This window comes from Bos indicus x Bos taurus, chromosome 18 (genome assembly GCF_003369695.1).
Source record: "Bos indicus x Bos taurus breed Angus x Brahman F1 hybrid chromosome 18, Bos_hybrid_MaternalHap_v2.0, whole genome shotgun sequence".
NCBI lineage: Eukaryota > Metazoa > Chordata > Mammalia > Artiodactyla > Bovidae > Bos > Bos indicus x Bos taurus.
In genome coordinates, this window is record NC_040093.1 from 17,716,994 (window position 1) to 17,736,581 (window position 19,588).

The 19,588-nt window shown below is 48.6% G+C and overlaps 1 protein-coding gene across 1 annotated transcript in view; it reads right to left on the reverse strand.

The window, feature by feature from the left end:
* CATSPERG (cation channel sperm associated auxiliary subunit gamma) overlaps nt 1-19,375 on the reverse strand; it is a 30,139-nt gene extending 10,764 nt beyond the window's left edge. The window contains exons 1-13 of the mRNA XM_027515935.1: nt 18,455-19,375; nt 18,311-18,367; nt 13,531-13,675; nt 13,042-13,168; nt 12,790-12,862; nt 11,627-11,782; nt 4,720-4,891; nt 3,538-3,675; nt 2,515-2,574; nt 2,163-2,282; nt 1,277-1,327; nt 1,043-1,172; nt 78-189 (exon numbers count right to left, since the gene is read on the reverse strand). Coding sequence (XP_027371736.1) covers nt 78-189; nt 1,043-1,172; nt 1,277-1,327; nt 2,163-2,282; nt 2,515-2,574; nt 3,538-3,675; nt 4,720-4,891; nt 11,627-11,782; nt 12,790-12,862; nt 13,042-13,168; nt 13,531-13,675; nt 18,311-18,367; nt 18,455-18,709 — 1,596 coding nt within the window. The 5' untranslated portion in view covers nt 18,710-19,375. The remainder of the gene's footprint in view (nt 1-77; nt 190-1,042; nt 1,173-1,276; nt 1,328-2,162; nt 2,283-2,514; nt 2,575-3,537; nt 3,676-4,719; nt 4,892-11,626; nt 11,783-12,789; nt 12,863-13,041; nt 13,169-13,530; nt 13,676-18,310; nt 18,368-18,454) is intronic.
* Nucleotides 19,376-19,588: the final 213 nt, after the last annotated feature.

Sequence of the window (19,588 nt, forward strand, 5' to 3'; positions counted from 1 at the left end):
GGGGTGGGGGAGAAGAGAGACCCCTGGGCTTTGTGGCTGGGCAGAAAGGAAGTGGGGAGAGGGGCAGGGCAGTCCACCTCCTCATTCTCGGTGACAATGGCCATGTCCCCTCGGAATGAGTTCACCAGGTACTTGATGGACAGCTCCTTGGGGAAGTCCGCCAGGTAAATGAAGTTTTCACTGTTAAAACTGAAACGGCAGAGGTGGGAGGTCAGGACACCCAGGTGAGGCCTGGAGAATATCTGCTTCCCTGACTAGTCGTGACATGCCGCTGCGGGAACCATCTACTCGCTTCTCCGCCAGCCTGATGAGAACGCACAAAGGAAGCCTGGGACTCTGGTTTCTGCCCCCCACCTCCAAACCCTCTGGCTGACCTGCCCATCCATAAACAGGAGCGTTCAACCAAAAACTGCCAGCCCCCCACAGAGTTGGCTCTGGGTCCTCCAGCTTCCTGAATGGTGAAAAGCATCCTACCCTCTGCCTGGGCCATGTCCCTCTATTGCTCACACAGGTTGGGTCCTCATAGCAGGTTTCATTTAAGAAAGGATTCCCACCACTGGGACTTCCCTGGTGATCCAGTGGTTAAGAATCTGCCTGCCAATACAGAGGATGTGAGTTCAGTCTCCCATGCCGCAGAGCAACTAAGCCCGTGCACCACAACTAATTAAGGCCAAGTGCCTCAGCTATTGAAACCCTCATGCCTAGAGCCTGAGCTCTGCAACAGGAGAAGCCACTGCAATGAGAAGCCCGTGCGTCATGACGAAGAATAGCCCCTGCTCGCTGTGACTAGAGAAAAGTCCGTGCACAGCAACCAAGACCCAGTGGAGCCAAAAATAAATAAGGATAAAACGTTGTTTGTTTTTTAAAGGACTCCCAGCTTTAAAATATCAGCTTCCCCTATTCTATCTGTGCCCACCCCAGTCCATGTTTTCTCCCATGATGGTTCTGATCTCTTCTGGCCTTGGGCATTCACACCCTGAAAACTTGGTGACTTCAGAGAGGAGCCCCACCCTATGTGGGGCTGGGGAGGCCGGCTCCATACCTCTGGAGGAGGAAGTTGCCCCAGATGAGCAGCAGGTTGTTATATGGGTTGTAGGACATGCCCTTGGGGACCATAGGAAAGTTGGTATAGGACTCTGTCCCTAGAATCATCAGGAACTCCAGGCCTCGAGCTGGCAGGGTACACAGCAAAGTGGACACAGCAGTGAGGTGGGGTCGCTTGGGCCTCTCCTGGCACCCACCCACTTTTCCAGCCCCCTCTGCCTTCCCCTCCTACCGTCAGGGATGAATTCTGGGATGGTGTAGAGCACAACCAGGTAATCACTGACTGCAGGTGGGGAAGACAGCAAAATCTCCTGAGACCCTAAGCTTTCAAGACCTGCAACTGAGCAAGTCCCCAGCTCCCCAACGCCTCCAACCCCATCCCAACAGCTTCCCATTTGGGCCCACTGTTGTTGCTGTTGTTTAGTTGCTAAGTTGTGTCCAATTCTTTGTGACCCCATGGGCTATAGCCCACTAGGCTCTTTAGACCTTAGAATTTCTTCATGTGAATTATAAAAAGGCACTTCCTCTAAGAGGATACAGTCCTGTGAGGGCAGAGGACTTGATTCCTTGGCTGGGGAGCTCCAGACACAGCCTAAACAACTGTACATGCACACCTGCTAAGTTGCTTCAGTAGTATCCAAACCTAAGGACTGTAGCCCTAGAGGCTTCTCTGTCCGTGGGATTCTCCAGGCAAGAGTACTGGAGTGGGTTGCCATGCCCTCCTCCAGGGGATCTTTCCAAACCCATGTCTCTTATTGTCTCCTGCATTGGCAGGCGGGTTCTTTATCACCAGTACCACCTCGGAAGCCCTATTCTCACTCTGTCAGCTCACATCAAATCTTATTGGGAGCCACAAGGCCCTCCCAGGTCTCACATCTGCTCATGCTTTCAATCTCCCTCCCTCCCCTTCCCCCTCTGCTCCAGTCTCATTGACTTCCTCTCAGTTTCCCCAGGCCACTCAGCCTGTTCTCCACCACTGCCCCCTGACCTAGCAGTGGCAGGAGCCACATTTCCTTTCTGCTATCTGTTGAGCACAGATGCCACAGGATGGAGCAGCAGTTCATAACCCCAGCTCCTGCCCCTTCCTGCTTAGCAGCCCCCAATGATGCCCCAATTACCCAGGTCATAGCTGACCACCTGGAAATACTTCGAGGAGGTAGGGCCTACAATCTCCACCAGCATCAGTAGATTGTAGTCACCGGCAATGAATACAGCCCAGGTGATGGAGCAGTTGTCAACTGGGGAGGGAAGATAGAGGTCCAGAGAAGCCCCTCCAGCCCCGTCCCCCTCCATGGTCTCTGTGACTGCCATGTCTATCCTGGTGACTCTCCACCCGTCCCCAAGAAACTGCCTGTCTTTTCCCGTGGCCTCTCCCACTCTTCCCTGCTCTCCCACATCCCCGATTGCCCCCCAACCTTCCCAAACCCGCCCTATTCCCCACCCCCGCAGACCCATGTAGGAGCAGGGTACCTAGAATTGCATTGCACACAGACCGATCCCTGGGCAGCAACTTGAAGGACACAAGGCCATCTGAGGAACAGAGCAGATCAATGCTCAGGCCCTTCCCAGCCCATGTGGCACCCCACCACACCAGCTCTTCAGTTATCCAGGGTTGAATACCTGTGCCTCCTTCTTAGCCCTGGGCAGCTCTCCCCCAACTGGCCTTTCTGTCCATTCACAACTGGCCTATCAGAATATGTCTGCCTGCTGGTCACAGTAATTGGCTCAGGTCTGAGCACATGACCAAGAAATGGGCCAGAGTGAACCCTGGGATCTGTGCTAAGGCCAGTGGGGAAAGACTCGCTAGGGGTGACTCAAACCAGTGGGAGATGTGAGCCCCGAGTTCCTGGATGCCATCTCTAACCCCTGTGAAAATGAGGCCAAATTACAGGGCTAATAATGACAAACCCTTGAGTAGGACTCACCATGTCCCTAGTGCTCTAAGATCTTCATATATGTCAACTTACTTAACCTTGATAGCAACACGATGATGTGGGTATTAGTATTCTCAGCACCATTTTGCAAATGAGGGTAAGCACCCGAAAAGAGAGGTTGAGTTACCTGTCCAAAGCCACAGGTGACTTGAGTTGGGTGTGTTAGAGCAGTCTCTCTCCTGAACCCATGCTATAATCCCTAGGCTATTCTCCCTTGCCAAGGGATAGTCCTGACGATTCACTCTGCAAGCCCTGGATCCAGCTATGCCTGATGCTGCATCTGGGTCTTTTCATCTATATAAGTTTATACACTTTCTACACTTAAATGATTTTTGAATTGGGCTTCTGCTCTTTGAAACCAAACACATTGTGAAAGATACATTACCCACCCCTCCCACCCCGCCAAGCCCTGCCACTACAAAGGCATAAACCCATCTTGACTCACAGCCTGGGACCCCTCCTGAAGGAAGGGGTGAGAGGTGAGGGCCTGGGGTCAGAACGCTTAGGAGTGAGAGGATCCAGAGGGGTCTCTTGGGCTGCTGGAGACCCCAGACCTTACCTGTGATGGTCCCAAAGTGGACGTAACCTTCGTTCTTGCCAGCGGTGAGGGCCATCACATACTCGGAGCCATTGCTGTGGAAATGCACGGGGCACAACCTCTTGATGCACTCGTTAGCCAGGACTCGAACCCATCTCTCTGTGGGGGCCAGCATAGACATTTGAGCCTGGGACCTTGAGCCCCCAGATCCAGCTATGCCTGAAACCAACATGCTCCTGAGTTTTCTAGCTAAGCCAGTAAACACCCCTTTCTTTGACTTATACCTATTCTAACCTGGTTCTTCCCATTGTCAAAGTTCCTAAAGAAAGAAAGTGAGAAAAATAAAGCCTTTGGGAACACTCACTAACTAATGAAATAGGGGTTACAGTGGAAGTTTCTGTGGTCCTGTAAGTTCACATCGCCCATTTACATGGGGCAGGGGCAGGAGGCAGGGGTCAGAAGAACTAGGGCTTTGATATCATTTAAAAGACGAGGCTGAATCCAAAGTCTCTCTCAGGATTTCCCTGGTGGTCCAGTGGCTAAGGCTCTGCATTCCCAAAGCAGAGGGGCTGGGTTCAAGCCCTGGAACTAAACTCCACATGCCACAGCTAAGAGTTCACGTGTTCAACTAAAGATCCCACACGCTGCAACTAGGACCTGATGCAGCCAAGTAAGTAAATTTTTAAAAATTAAGTCTCTCTTTCCCTCCCTGATCAGTCTCCTTCATGGCTCTGCCTTTCCAACAGCCCATCTCTGATTCTCTCTCTGTCTGACTTTCTGCCCCTCCCCAGCGCCCCACACTTCTCACTTGGTGTGCATCTCTCTCTCGTATGTCTTTCTGACACTCTCTGCGCCTTTGCATATGAGTGAGCATGCACGTGTGTCTTTCTCTCTTTGCTCCCTCCCTTCACTCTCAGGCCTCTCTCTGCCCTTAGTCGGTTCAAGACTCCTGGGAAGGTCTGGATGAAAGCCTTGCCCCAACATACAGAGGGCAGGAGGAGGCGCCTGCAGGGTGGGAAGTGATGCTTCAGGAGCTTGGGAAGTCCCTCCTACATCCCCCTCTCCCACCCATGGTAATTCCATTCCCAGGTGCCTCCAGTGATGGAGTCCCTGAAGTGCCCTCCCTGGGGCTCCAACAGGCAGGTCCCACGGCCTAAGATGCCCAGGACGCCCGGGTATGTGACCCGGCCAGTGACCCCTCACCGCTGCCATGATTGTTCTCGTAGAGTGTGGTGTAGGTGCCTGTGAAATAGTAGATGAGCTGGTTCTGCCGGATGAAGAGGGTGCTCTCAGTGGCAATGGCATCGTAGATGGTGGCGGTGAAGCTGGCTTGGGGGCAGTAGAAGGAGCCTACCCAGCAACTGTCAATGCTCAACTGCAGGGGAGTGGAGCCAGTGGTGAGCAGGTGGCCTTGATCTCCACCCCCGTGTCCCGCCTTATGGGGAGGCACCTGCTCTGACCACTGCTTGGGATGGACACATGTGGCTGCCCCCAGGGCTCCCTTTCTGCTCACCCTCCAGCAGCATCTTGGTGGCCAAACTTCCCCCAACAAACTTCCCCTGGAAGCAGGTGACCCAGGCCAGAGCCAGTGGGGGCTTTCTATGCTCCCTGGAGTTGGGCAGTGCTCCATGTACTCAACAGGGCTCAGCACAGCTAGTTCCCCAGGCTACAGTCAGGATTGTCCTCAAGTGGATCCAAAAGATTCCATGCTTGGCCTAAGGCACATTTTAATAATACTATTCTGTGTTTTTTATATTCATTTATTTTTGACTACACTGGGTCTTTGCTGCTGCATGTGGGCTTTCTCTAGTTGTGGTACGAGGGCTTCTCATTGCAGTGGCTTCTCCTGTTGCAGAGTATGGGCTCTAGAGCACGGGCTTCAGTAGTTTTGGCTCATGGGTTTAGTTGCCCCGCAACATGTGGGATCTTCCAAGACCAGGGATCAAACCCATGTCCCCTGCACTGGCAGTTGGATTCTTAGTCACTAGACCACCAGGCAAGTCCCTATCCTATTCTATTTGAACAACTGGCTATCTGAACTCACTGACTGATCACTAACACTGGCAATATCATTAACAGTGGGAAAGCACCAGCAATGAAGGGCTCTTGCCTAAAAGACTGAGTATAACTTTAACCAAGCTTCTAGAACTCACTACCAGTTTATAGGCAATATAGGGTGTTGCGGATAGAATTTACATGTTGAAGCTCTATCCCCCAACATGACTGTGTTGGGGCCTTAAAGAAGATAATTAGGGTCCAGGGAGGTTATAAGGATGGGGCCCTAATCCTAATGGACTGGTGTCCTTATCAGAAGAGGAAGAGACACCAGAGCTATCTCTCTCTCCACATATGCACAGAGAAAAGGCCACATGAGGACAGTGAGAAGGTAGCCATCTGCAAGCCATGGAAAGAGGCCTCACTAGAAACCAACCCTGCTGACACCTTGATCTTGGACTTCCAGACTCCAGAACTACAAGAACATAAATTTCTGTGTTTAAGCCACCCAGTCTGTTATATTTTATTATGGCACCCTGAGACTAATATTCAATACATAAGGTCAGAGGAATAAGTTAACTGATTCTATGAAGAGGAAAACAGCCAGGGCTTCCCTGGTGGCTCAGTGGTAAAGAATCCACCTGCCAATGCAGGAGACATGGGTTCAATCCTGGTCCAGGAAGATCCCACATGTTATGGAGCAACTAAGCCCTTGAGCTGCAACCAGTAACCCTCACGTGCCTCAAGCCAGTGCTCTGCAATAAGAGAAGCCACTGCAATGAGAAGCCCATGCACTGCAGAGTAGTATGCATTCACCAGAGTAGCCCCGTTCACAACTAGAGAAAGCCCACGTGCAGCAATGAAGACCCAGAGCAGCCAAAAAAAAAAAAGCAGCAAACAGTCAAATTCTATAGGACGAAAGGCCTGGCTTCTTAAATTACCCGAAAAAAAAAAGGTGATTGATGGTTGTGGGTTGGGGGAGAGCAGACTTATAGGTGAGAAGAGAATTAAGAGAGTTTACAACCAAATGCAACGTGCACATCCTGATTCAAGCAAACCAACTATAAAACACATTTTTAGATAATGGGGGAAATTTAACTATGACCAGGTCAGATGATATTGGATTGGCCAAAAAAATCATTTGGATTTTTCTGTAACAGCTTACCAAAAAATCCAAATGATTTTTTTGGCCCATCCAATATTAGGGGCTTATTGTTAATTTTGCTGGGCATCATAATGGCATTGTGATTTTATTTCTTAAAAGTCCTAATGTGTTAGAGATATTTCCTCAAGTATTCCCAGAATTTACTAGTGAAATGGTATGATGGCTAGAATTTTCTTTCAAACATTCTAGGGGGAAAAAAGTAGGGCAAAAAAAAGCAAAATGTTAATTATTGAAGCTGGGTTCATCATACAATTCTCTCTACTTATGTGTTTGACTGAAAATTTCCACTAGAAAGTGGAATTTTCTACTAACTTTTCCAACAAAAAGTGTAAATCAGAGATTTCCCAGTGGTCCAGTGGTTAAGACTCAGAGCTTTCAATGTCCAGGGCATGGGTTCGATTCCTGGTTGGGGAACTAAGATCCCACATGCTGTGCAATGAAGACAAGAAAAATTTATTTTTTACTTTTAAAAAGTATAAATCGGAGTCTGTCGTGTGTAGGACTCCATGCCCGAAATGTGAAGAATTAAAGCATGAATACTGAAGTTAAGATTACTTATTAACATAGATAATTTTACTGCCCATAATGATACCTTACACATGCAAATAATTTCACATCTGATATTCATTTAAGCAATTATTTCACAAACCCATTCATTTAATAAACATTTTTTGTTTTGTGCTGTAGGCTTGGGGGTTCAGCAAAGCCTTCATGAGGCGAACAGGCAATAAGAAAATATACAATTGTAATATACAATTGTAACTGTATATAACAATTTGGTAATTTGGAAACAAATTAAGCAAGTAAAGAGGCAAAGGGTAAGGGGCTGCAATTTTAAGTTCCCAAATTGAGAAAGCCTGAGTGAGAAGGTAACTTTTGAGCAAAGACCTGAAGAAAGAGGGAGGCTGGCAAAGAAACAGCAAATTGTTCTTTGTAAGTAGAGTAGTGAGCCAAGGAGGAGGTAGTTGGAGATAAGGTCAGAGAAGTAAGAGCAGATTTCTTAGAGCCTATAAAGACAATGGAAGTATTGTCCTAGAATATTGAGACAATGTTTGAGGACCTGGCAATGCAACACTGAAGGAGACAAACAGATTCCTTGTTGAGAGATAAGAGCTTAAATTCTGTGATGGAAAGCAAACACAAAACAAATAAACATGAAAAATATCTAATAGTGATGAATGTCTTGTGGAGAATTTAAGTAAGTGGATGTAAAAAAAAAGAAAAAGAAAAAAAAGTATAAATCAAAATAAAACTCTAGGCTCTGCTGCTAAGGGAAATTTTACCAAGTTAAGAGGAACATAAACATTCTCACTTCCCTATCTATTCAGTACATGAGATTTCTGCAGACTACAGACTTTGTTGCTATGCCTGGGCAAACTAACGTGCACCCTCACAATCTGTCATTTTGATTGGATATCACAATGTATTGCCCTGTTAATATTTAAAGTGCTGCCTCTGTTTTCTGGAAGAAATACTTGGAAAATTTCTTTGTTAAACTAGAAGATCATCACATCTCCCCTCTTCCTCCACATGCCTGAGAAAAAGAAAAGCTGTGAGTCAGCTGGATTTTTTTTTTTTGCATTTCTTATTTGAGCAGTGTTTGAGAGTTCTGACTCATTTCCCCCAACAAGCAGCCTGTTGGGATTCTCTGACCACAATGACTGAGTCAAGGTGGGCGAATGGTGAGCCACACCAAGTGGAAGGAATCTTGTGATTTGAGGGTTAGAAGATAATGGGAAAGATATTTCCCACTGGATGTGGGCCTGAGAAGATGCAACCTCTGCAGTTCCAAGTCCAGAGATGTTTGAGCATAAAGTCAATCATTTGAGCAAGCTCTGGGAGTTGGTGGTGGACATGGAAGCCTGGCGTGCTGCAGTCCATGGGGTCGCAAAGAGTTGGACGTGACTGAGTGACTGAACTGAATTGAACTGAACTGAAAGTCAATACAGAGGAACCAGGTTTGAGAACTGGAGAGAGAGAGAGAGACTCAGATTTGGTGACACTGTTTGAAATCCTGGATCAAACTGGACCTGAAGTCCTGAATTTTTTTGGTTACATGAACCAACAAATTCCCTCTTCCATCTTTGGCAGGTAGCTAGTTGGGCTCAACTCCATTTCTCCCATTTTCCTTGGTAATGGAGTTTTAGCAGAGTATGTGCCAGCCAGGTGGAAATTAGACTTCCCAGGCTCCCTTGAAGTACATGTTGCCAACTGACTAATTCCTCAGCAATGGAATGTGACTGCAAGTGAAACTTGCTTAAGAGAAAATAGCTTGCCCTTCACTTCTGCTCTTTCTCCTTCCAAGCTGGCTTCAATATGGACATGGGCATGATGCAGCTCCAGTCACACGGGTAAGATCAACACCTGGGGCCTAGAGGATGGTGAAGCAGGAAAGTAAAAGAGATTGGGGTTTCTCACATCTGGACTGTTTGGCAAATGAGCAATACCATCCATTTAAGCTGTTCTCTCTCAGGGGTCTCTTTGATACAGCATCTATTAATTTTTTTTTTTTTTTTGGATGCACCATTCAGCTTCTGGAATGTTCTCTGACCAGGGATTGAACCTGGGCCACAGCTGTGAAAGCCTGGAATCCTAATCACTAGACTTCTGGGGAATTCCTGTTACAGCATCTAAACATGACCAACACAGGGCTGACGATAGCTGCATAGTGTGTGTGGGGGGGACGGGGCGGGGGGGAGGGGCAGGGGTTGTTCTTATGAGATCCTAGGGGCAGTTGACAGGAGTGCTGAGGTGTGAAACAGGAAGAAAGAGGGAAAACAGCAGAGACAGCAATGTGGGAAAAGTCCTTCTGGTTAAAAAATGACAATAAATAGACTTTGATTTTGGAGTGACGGAAATCCCTTGGAAATAGAATTGGTGATTGCACAATACCAACATATTCAATGGTACTACACTGTTCACTTTAAAATGGTGAATTTTATGAATTTTATGATTTTCATCTTGATAAATTAAAAAAAAAAAAAAGGATGCCTGAAGTTCAAATTGCCCCTTTAATTCTCATGACTTAACTCCCCTCCTTTGCCCTCCAAATCTCTTCAGCAGAATTCATTGGCTACATCTCTCCTGTGGGTGTGTTTGCGTCAGGAGCGTGAAAACTGAACAAGGTCTGCAAAGACCTGAGTGAGAAGCAGAGAGCGAACTGACAGGACAGCTCTATAGACCAGAGATGTTCTATAAACAGGAGGAGTTCAACAGAAGCAGGAATTCAGAGCCAGAGGGAACTGAGAGAACATTAACCCACGTGGCGCTGTCAGAAATCAATGTGTGGGAGGACTTCACTGGTGGTCCAGTGGCTAAAAATCTGCCATTCAATGCAGGGGACGTGGGTTCTATCCCTAGTGGAGGAACTAAGATCCTACATGCCTTGGAGCAACTAATCCCATGGGCCACAGTACAAAAGATGCCACGTGATGCAATGAAGATCCCGTGCGCTGCAACTAAGACCTGATGCAGCCAAACAAATATTAAAAAAAAAAGAAATCATGGATGGCACTTTCAACTTTGATGGGAGGAGGTTCAAGCAGTCTTTAGGGGTTGCTGTAGTGCACATTGTTATCTTAGACAAAATTAACCAGCATCTTGTCCCCCCAGCATGTGGCAAAGCTACCCTGATTTCACTCCGGGGGAGTCATCCTTTCACTGTCTCTTGTCTTCTCATGACCCGTGCTAAGCCAGCTGGCACGCTCCATTCTTTTGGGACACATGACCCAAGCTGGGGCCATCAGGACCAAGCAAATAAATTTCAGGAATTTTTTCTAAGAGGTGCTTCCTTTCTCTGCCTATGAGCTGGGATGATATGAATCACTTTGAGGATGGAGTTAATCCAGAAGAAGTGAAGCTGAAAGTTGGAGTCCTCATTCGAGCCCTGAATCAAGCCAGGCCTGCAGGCTGCTCTGTGTCCAGGCTTTGCAGTTGGGTGCACCTATTCAATCCCATTTCTCTGCTGAAACCAAACTGGTTTGGAGTTCTGTCTACAACTGCAATTAACCCAAACATGTTTGTCTTTCACACTGAAAGGACCCTGCTTCAGATACTACTTCCATGTTTTGGAAGTAATATAGGCTCACAAAGCCAAATTTGAAACCCTAGATGCCAGGTGTATATTGAAATTCAGAATTTTCCAGTGTTTAGAAGGTAAGATGACACATATATGAGGCTTCCTCAGTGGCTCAGGAGTAGAGAATCCACCTGTAATGCAGGAGATGCTGGAGCCCCCTGGATCGGGAAGATCCCCTGGATTAGGAAATGGCAAACCATTCTACTATTCTTGCCTGGAAAATCCCATGGACAGAGGAGCCTGGTGGGCTACAAAAGTATTGGATATGACTGAGTGACTGAGCACACATCATGGCACATATATACCACCCAAACACCCAATGAGGCCTGGGGCAGCACCCCATAATCAAATTCCTTAATATTTCTGCAGGGCAGCATCAGAATATTATTAAATAGAATGCATAAAGATTAAAAAAAAAGAAGAAGAAGTCTTTGTTAGCTCAAGTCAGAGTTTCTTGACAAATGTGTTTTAGCCTTGAATTGTGAAAATGCCATTTCAAAGATTTGGGATTTCAGAACTACAAATGGTGACCTATAAATAATAGCTTCAACTCCCATATTACTCATTCTGGGTCTGACTGCTATGCATTTGTATCATTCTCAGAATCATTCTGTAAGGTAAATATAAATATCGTTCCCATTTTACAAATGGGGAATCTGAGGCCAGGGTAGGTGAAGCGACTTGCCCAACATCACACAGCCAGGAGGTGGCAGAAGGAGGATTTGAACCCAGCCTGCAGAGTCTGTCTTTTGTTGATGTTATCTGCCTCTTCTGGGCTTTGGTGTACCTTTGGGGACCCCTTCCGTGGCTCTGGGCCCCTTTCCACTTTAGGAGCTGGAACCCAGCCCACCACCTGCCCTGCAGTGACTCACCTCCATGAGAAAGAAGTCCTTGAAGTTTGTGTCGGTCAGTAGGATGGCCTTCTCCTCAGGGATGCCGCCCAGGATGAGCACGGGTGTCTGGTCCACAGTGTACCACAGCGGCCTCGACGGGACATTCACAAAGTGCCGGGGTATCAGATGGAAGAGCTGTGGGGCAGGGGCCAGAGGGCTGCTCAACAAGCCCCTCTCTTCCCACGGTTCTGTCTCGTTTAAGATAAAACCTAAAGAACTTACCCTGACTCACAAGGCCATGTGCAATTTGCCTCCATCACCTCTCTGACCTCATCCTCCACCACTCTCCCCCTTGCTCACTTTCTCCCGGCCACATGGGCTTCCTCACTGGTTCTCAGAGCCTTTATACCAACTGTTCCCTCTACCCGAAATGCTCTTCTAGTAACCATGTAATTCCTGCCCCTGTTCCACCAAGACTGTACTCAAATGTCGACTTCAACTACACCTTTCTTGAGCATCCATATAAACACTGCTGTCCCCTCCTGTGTGTGTGCTCAGCTGTGTCTGACTCTCTGTGACCCTATGGACTGTAGCCCACAAGTCTCCTCTGTCCATGGGATTTCCCAGGCAAAAATACCACAGTGGGTTGCCATTTCTTACTCCAGGGAATCTTCCTGACCCAGGAATCAAACCCATGTCTCCTGTGTCTTCTGCATTGGCAGATGGATTCTTTAGCCCTAAGCCACCTGGGAAGCCCCCACCACCCCCTCTTACAGAGATCTAATTCCCCTCAGTCTGAATTCTCTCCAGCACACTGACTGCACTTTAACCTGCTATGGGATTGACCTGATCTCATGTGTGCTGGTCTGGTGTCTGTCTCTCCCACTAGACTGTCAGCTCAAAGAGAAGGCACGGATTTGGGTCTGTGTGTTCACTGTTATGTTCCTGTGGTGCCACACTCTGTGCTCAGGAAGTGCCTACTGAATGAATGAATGCACTGTGATTAAGAATATGGGTGCAGGAGTCAGGTGGACACAGTTTCAAGTCTGTGGGCAAATGGCTCCATCCTTTTGGGGCCTCAGTTTGCTACTCTTTAAAATGGGTATGTTAGAGGACCTTCTCTCACAGGTCACTGTCAAGACTTAACATGTACTTAGCAGAGCATGGCACCAGGGCGCTTCCCATCACCGGGGCCCCCTCACCTCATTTCCCACAGTGAATTGGAGTTCGTGGTCTCGCCCTCTCTCCAGGAAGCCGTTGATGTTCACATGAAACCTGGAGGTGGGTGTGGGGCAAGCACGGGTGTGGGCTCCGGCTGCTGCCAGGGCTCACAGCCTCTTCCCTGCCCCTTTCCCTCCCTGAGGACCCCTCTTGTCTTCTATGGGAATCCGCCAATTAGGAAGCCCCTCCCAGAGTCTCCACACCTCACCCAGCCCGGGATCGGGAAAGGGCACCTTTTATTGGGAATGAAGGGCCCCAGGCCATTGCTGCTAACGTCCACGCGCATGACAACGCTGCCGTTCTTGATGGGCATGGGTGTGTACCAGCTCATGAGACACACCTCCTCTGCGTCACATCTCTCTGCTGGCAGGCGGTGGGCACTGAGGCTGCTGGGGCCTTCCAGTAGCCTCCTCCCACCCTGGCCACAAACCACTGGGATCCCCCCACAACTTGGCATGTTCCATTCTCAGCCATGGATACCCCTGGGGCCTCTGTGTGGCCCCATCTGGGCCCCGGAACCTGCTGAGGCCTCCTTGGCCACCCCCCTCCCAGGTCAGAGATCCCTGTGAGGCCCCCAACCATCCCCACATCCCCATCAGGTCATAGGCCCCTCTGATGTTCCTAGCCGCCCCTTGAGACCATGAACCCTGCTGAGGTTCCCTGGCCACGCCCACACGGCCACGCCCCCACCCACCAGGCAGGCTGTGACCATCCAGGCTCACCTGGGCTGCGGAAGGGGGCTGCCTCCATCTGGATCTGCAGCTGCTCTATCTTCCAGCGATGGAAGTTGACTGGGGACTGGAAGGTGACCAGCACCACTGGCTTCAGCCCTGTCAGGTGGCCCTTGCGGACCAGGGCCTCAGAGGACTGAGGGCGAGATGGCCCCACAGGGGTGCCCTTAAGAGAGCCTGTGGGTCCCCCTGCCTTGACCCAACCTTTACTAGCCTGCCTTCTTCCTAGGCTGGGTCAGGAGAACAGACTCTCCATCGTGGGAAGGTCAGAGAACATGTTCTAGGTTTGGGGCTCAGGAGGGGGACGGGACCAGTCTAGGAGAAGGGTGGAAGTGCTTTCGGCTGGGAGGGAGTCAGGAGGTCTTCCCGGAGGAGGTGAGTCCAGAGCAAGGTCCTCAGACAGAAATTAGACATAGGGAATGCATAGGGCAAGAAAGCGTGGGATAAACAAAAATGTAAAGGTGGGAGCACCTGGCACCCATAACTACTAGCAGCATCTTCCCTCACTTCAGGGATTCCATTCTCACTCTTGGGGCTTCTGGTTTAGGGACTGGGATCTGGGATATGATGGGGCAGTTAGCCCCTGGAGAAAGGCATGGCAACCCACTCCAGTATTCTTGCCTGGAGAATCCCACAGACAGAGGAGCCTGGAGGGGCTACAGTCCATAGGGTCACAAAGGGTCAATCATGAGTGAGGTGACTTAGCAAGCAGGCAGGCAGGGGCAGTTAGACAGAAAGGAACTAGGGACGAGGGTGACCGGGCGGCCAGGGACAACCTCCCAGAAATGCCAGGATCCTGGCTGGGCTAATAAGGGAGGGCAGGGCTTAGAGCAGCAGTCCCCAACCTTTTTAGCACCAGGGACCAGTTTAGTGGGGACTAAATTTTTCCACTGACCAGGGTTGGGGGGTGGGAGGAAGGTTTCAGTATGATTCAAGTGCATTACATTTATTGTGCACTTTATTTCTATTATTATTACATCAGCTCCACCTCAGAACATCAAGCGTTAGATCCCAGAGTTTGGGGACCCCTGACTTAGCATGGAGATGGAAGGAGGAAGACATGTATTCTAGGGTATGTGCTGTGCTGTGCTTAGTCATTCAGTTGTGTCCAACTCTGTGATCCCATGAACTGTAGCCTGCCACGGTCCTCCGTCCATGGGGATTCTCCAGGCAAGAATACTGGAGTGGGTTGCCATGCCCTCCTCCAGGGGATCTTCCCAACCCAGGGATGGAACCCAGGTCTCCTACACTGCAGGAGGATTCTTTACCATCTGAGCCACCAGGGAAGCCCATGCATACTGGAGTGGATAGCCTATCCCTTCTCCAGAGGATCTTCCCAACTCAGGAATCAAACAGGGGTCTCCTGCATTGCAGGCGGATTCTTTACCAGCTGAACTACCAGGGAAAGCCGGTTCTAGGGTATAGAACAGCATTAACATTTCATTTTTTGGCCAGACCATGCGGTATGCAGGTCCCTGATGAGTGATCAAACCCAAGCTCCTGGCACTGGGAGTATGGAGTCTTAACCACTGGACCACCAGGGAAGTCTCTAGAAGAGCATTAGAAAAGGCTTGGAGGCAACCCCAAGAGACAGCTGTGCTCAAGTCACTGTGGGCAGGGGTGTGGGGGGAGCTATGAGACACGGGTGGGAGATTTAATTAAAATTAGTCTGATTCCTTTGGCACAGGCCTTCATCCTGAGGAATGCCTCAGCCCAGGCCCTTTCAATCCTGCCCCCTATACCTGTCCCAGCCCTACCTCTGGCTTCCAATCACAGGGGAGCAGGTGTGGGTGTGTTGGGGACCTCTTCCTTATCAGGGCTATACTGGCCACAACTGCCCTGGTGCTGTCCACCCTTAACTCTTGTCTGGACCAAGCATCAGCCTCCTCCCTGTCTCCTTGCTCCTGCTCTGCCCCCCATTCAGCCTGTTAACACCTGAATACCATTGCATCCCTCCTCTGTTCAAAACCTCATGGCTTCATCTCACTAGAGAGAAAGCCAGGTCTCACTCTCCCCTCCCACTGTCCCCCTTGCTTAGTCTGCTCCAGCCACACATGGGCTCTGGGCGGTTCCTCATATACACGGGCTTCGGTCCTATTTCAGGGCTGCTGCACCTGCTGTTCCCTAGGCTCCAATGTTTTCCCCAGTTCTCTCCCTTTTCATCATTCAGGCCTCTGCTCAAGCTCTTCAGAGATCTTCCCCAACCATTCCAGCTAACGCCTTCACCTTATTTTATTTTCATCTTTGCACTGATTACACTATTAAGTTGTTTTCTGTATTTACTTGTTGATTGTCTGCTTCCCTGGTGGGCTGAATCCAGAAGAAAATTCAGGCCACATTGTTTATCACTGTACTGCTTCCCCACCCCGTTGTGGGAAAAAAAAAAAAAAAAGAGGGTCCGACTCAGAGTTCAGTGTTGCATAAACAGATAAAGGAATGACTATCAGGCTTTCACAGATAAGGAGAGAAGGTTGATGGAGTCAACTCTCTGCCCAGGTCACACTCTAGAACTTATTGCTAGTGTTCACTTTCTATGAACCAGCCACTGTGCTCAGTGCTTCACACATATTTAATCATTTCATGAAGTGGGTACGATCATTATTGTAGCCTTGTTAAAGATGAGGAGACTTTGGTACAGAGAAGTTAAGTGACTTGCCTGAGATCACTCAGCTGTTATGAGCAGACTGGTGTTTGAAACCAGGTAGCCTGGCTTCAGAGCTCAAAGGATTCACAATCATGCTGTACTTCCTCCAGATAATATGAGTCCACGGTAGATTCAAACCCAGGTCTGTAGCCTTCAGAATTTCAGTTCTAAACCACCACATTCTGCTTATTTCAGCCAAAGCAATCTTAAGGAAGAACAAACTTGGAGGACTCAAACTTCCCAATTTGAAAATTAATACAAAGCTACAGTAACCAAAACAGTGTGGTGCTGGCATATGGACATATAGAACAATGGAATAGAATCATATCCAGAAATATACCCTTATACTTATGGTCAACTGATCTTTGACAAGGATGTCAAGACAATTCAATGAGGAAAGAATAATCTTTTCAGTCCTGGCATAACTGGATATTCATAGGTAAAAATTAGACCCCTACCTCACACCATATACAAAAACTAACTCAAAATGAATCAAAGGCCTGAACATAAGACCTAAAACAAACAAACAAACTCTTAGAAGAAAACATGGGAGTAAATTTTCATGACTTCTGGTTAGGTAAAGCCTTAGACAACACCAAAAGGACCCGCAACAAATGAAAAAAAAAATTGATAATTGGGCTTTATCAAAAATTAAAACTGTGGTGCCATTGTATGATATGTGAATTATATCTCAATAAATGTAAAGCTTTAGTGCTTTAAAGGACATCATTAAGAAAGTGAAAAGACATGGAAAGTGAAAAATATTTACAAATTATATATCTGAGAAGGAACTACTTTCCAGTATTTAAAAAGAAATTTTATAATGTGACAATAAAAAGACAAATAACCCAGTTTTTAAATGGGCAAAGGATCTGAACAGACATTTCTCCTAAGAAGACAGATAAATGGGCATATGCTAATGGGCATATGAAAAGATGTTCAACATCATTAGTTATGAGGCAAATGCAAATCAAAACCACACTGAGATACCATTTCGCACATATTAGATGGCAAGAATCAAAGAAATGGACAACAACAAATGACAATATAGAAAAACTGGATCCCTCATATATGGTTTATAAGAATGTAAAATGACATGGATTTGCTTTGGAAAACAGCCCAGCAGGTCCTCAAAAGTTAAACAGAGTTATCATATGACCCAGAAATTCATTTCCTAGGTATATACTGAAGGGAACTGAAAACAGATGCTTACACAAACACAGCATCATTCATAATAACCACCCCCAAAGTGGAAATAACTCAAATCACTATCACTTAATGAATGGCTAAGCAAAATGTAGCACATCCATACAACTGAATATTGTTGTTCAGTCGCCCAATCGTGTCTGACTCTGTAACTCCATGGACTGCAGCATGCCAGGCCTTCCTGTCCCTCACCATCTCCCAAAGCTTGCCCAAGTTCAAGTCCATTGCATCGGTGACTCAGCCATAAAAAGGAAATACTGATCCATGTTATGGATGGGTCTTGAAAACATGTTAAGTGGAAGAAGTCAGGTACAAAAGGCCACATATTGCTTGATTCCATTCTTATATGAAATGTCCAGAATAAACAATTTCACAGAAGTAGAAAACAGATTAGTGGTCTCCAGGGGCAGCTTACAGAATTTTAGTTCCCCAACCAGGGATCAAACCTATGCTCCCTGCACACCAAGCCGGGACTCCTAGCCACTGGACCACCAGGGAACTCTTGAACTGTATATTTTTAAATGGTGAATTTTAGGACAAGTGAATTCTATCTCAGTTAAAAAATATTTTCTTTACTTTATGAGGAAAATATCTGTTTCTTTTTCTTTTTGACCCCAATATCTGGCATGTGGGATCCTAGTTCCCTGACCAGGGGCCCAACCTGTGCCTCCTGCAGTGGAAGCTTTCAGTCTTAACCACTGGACCACCAGGGAGTATCTCTCTGGTTTTTTTCTTTTCTTTTTTTTTTAATGGAAATTAAAAGCTAACAAGCACGAACTATGTGCCTGGTGAGATACCAGGAATCTTCTTGAATCTTTAAGGTCCCTAGGGTTCAATGGTGGCATGCCTATTTAAATGTTAGAAAGGGGGAAAACTGAGGCCCCAACAGAATGAACATCCCCTGCCCCCGCACCCACTCACCACCTCTCCTGTGCAGGAGTAGTTGATCTTCAGGTAGTAAGGAAAGCCCAAGTATGTCTGCAAGGAGATGGTGAGCAAATGTCCAGAGCCCAGAAGGGTGCAGCTCCAGGGCCTCTCCCATTCGTCTGCCCCCAGTCCCCTCACCTCGTCCCGGTCGATGGGCGCGTCCACTAGCAGGTCGAACACTTTGTCCACTGTGTACAGCTCTTGATCGACGAAATGATCAATCGCGTCGTTCTTGCCTACTGACTCTAAGTTGTTCAGGACAACCTGCCAGGTGCACTCCTGGGTTTCCTGTATCGCCCACAACCTCCACGGTGCCAACAGCACCACCAGCAGTGCCCACAGCGCCCACAGGACTCGGAGCCTCGGCCACGGAGCAGGGCCAACAGGGAACATCTCGGGCAAGTGGGTAACGTGGCTTCAACCTGGGGAAGGCGGAGGTCACCAGCCGGCCAGACTGTTCTTGGTAGGCGCCGTCTTAGATCCCGCCTTCTTCCTGCGCCCCGCCCAGTCCCTGCTCCTGGTCCCGCCTCTGCTCAGATGTCTGGCCCCACCCCTATTCTTGCTCCTAGCCTCACTCCTACTTTTGCTCCTGGCTCCGGTCCTGTTCTTGCTCCAGGTTCCTTTCCTGCTCTCGCTCCTGGCTTCTCGCCTGTTCTTGCTCCACGTTCCTCTCCTGCTCTCGCTCCTGGCTTCTCTCCTGTTTTTGCTCCCGGCTCCGCCTGTGCTCTTGCTCCTGGCTTCTCTCCTGTTCTTGCTCCTGGTTCCACCTCTGCTCCAGACCTCCGGCGGGCAACTACTGCTCTTCCGGACCCCGCCTCTGCGGCTACTCCAGGGCTCTCCCCTACTGTTGCTCCTGGCCATGCCCCTACCTCTGGTTTCGCCCCGCCTCCCAGCCTCACCCCTTAACTTTGCCCTATCCTTCTTTGCTCTGCCTGTGCTCTGCCTCCGACACCTACTCTTCAGTCGGTCTCTATTTCTGTTTCCCGGTTTAGCTATGCCCCACTTATTGCCCCCAGTTCCTCTCCTCGCATACCTGGGCCTGGCTCCGCCCCCACGTCTTGCCCCGCCCCCCCACATTTCTCCGCACCGCCCCTTTCTCCGTGCTCGGGCCCTGCGTAGGTACAAGATCCTGCCTCTAGACCCGTCCCTCTCCCGAACCTGTACCTTCCCCACGCCCCACCTCTTCCCCTGTCCTCGCTTCGACTTCTCGCCTGTAGCTTGCCCCTCGCTAGTCTTCTGCGCCTTGTCCCTTCCCTTATCGATCCGCCCTCC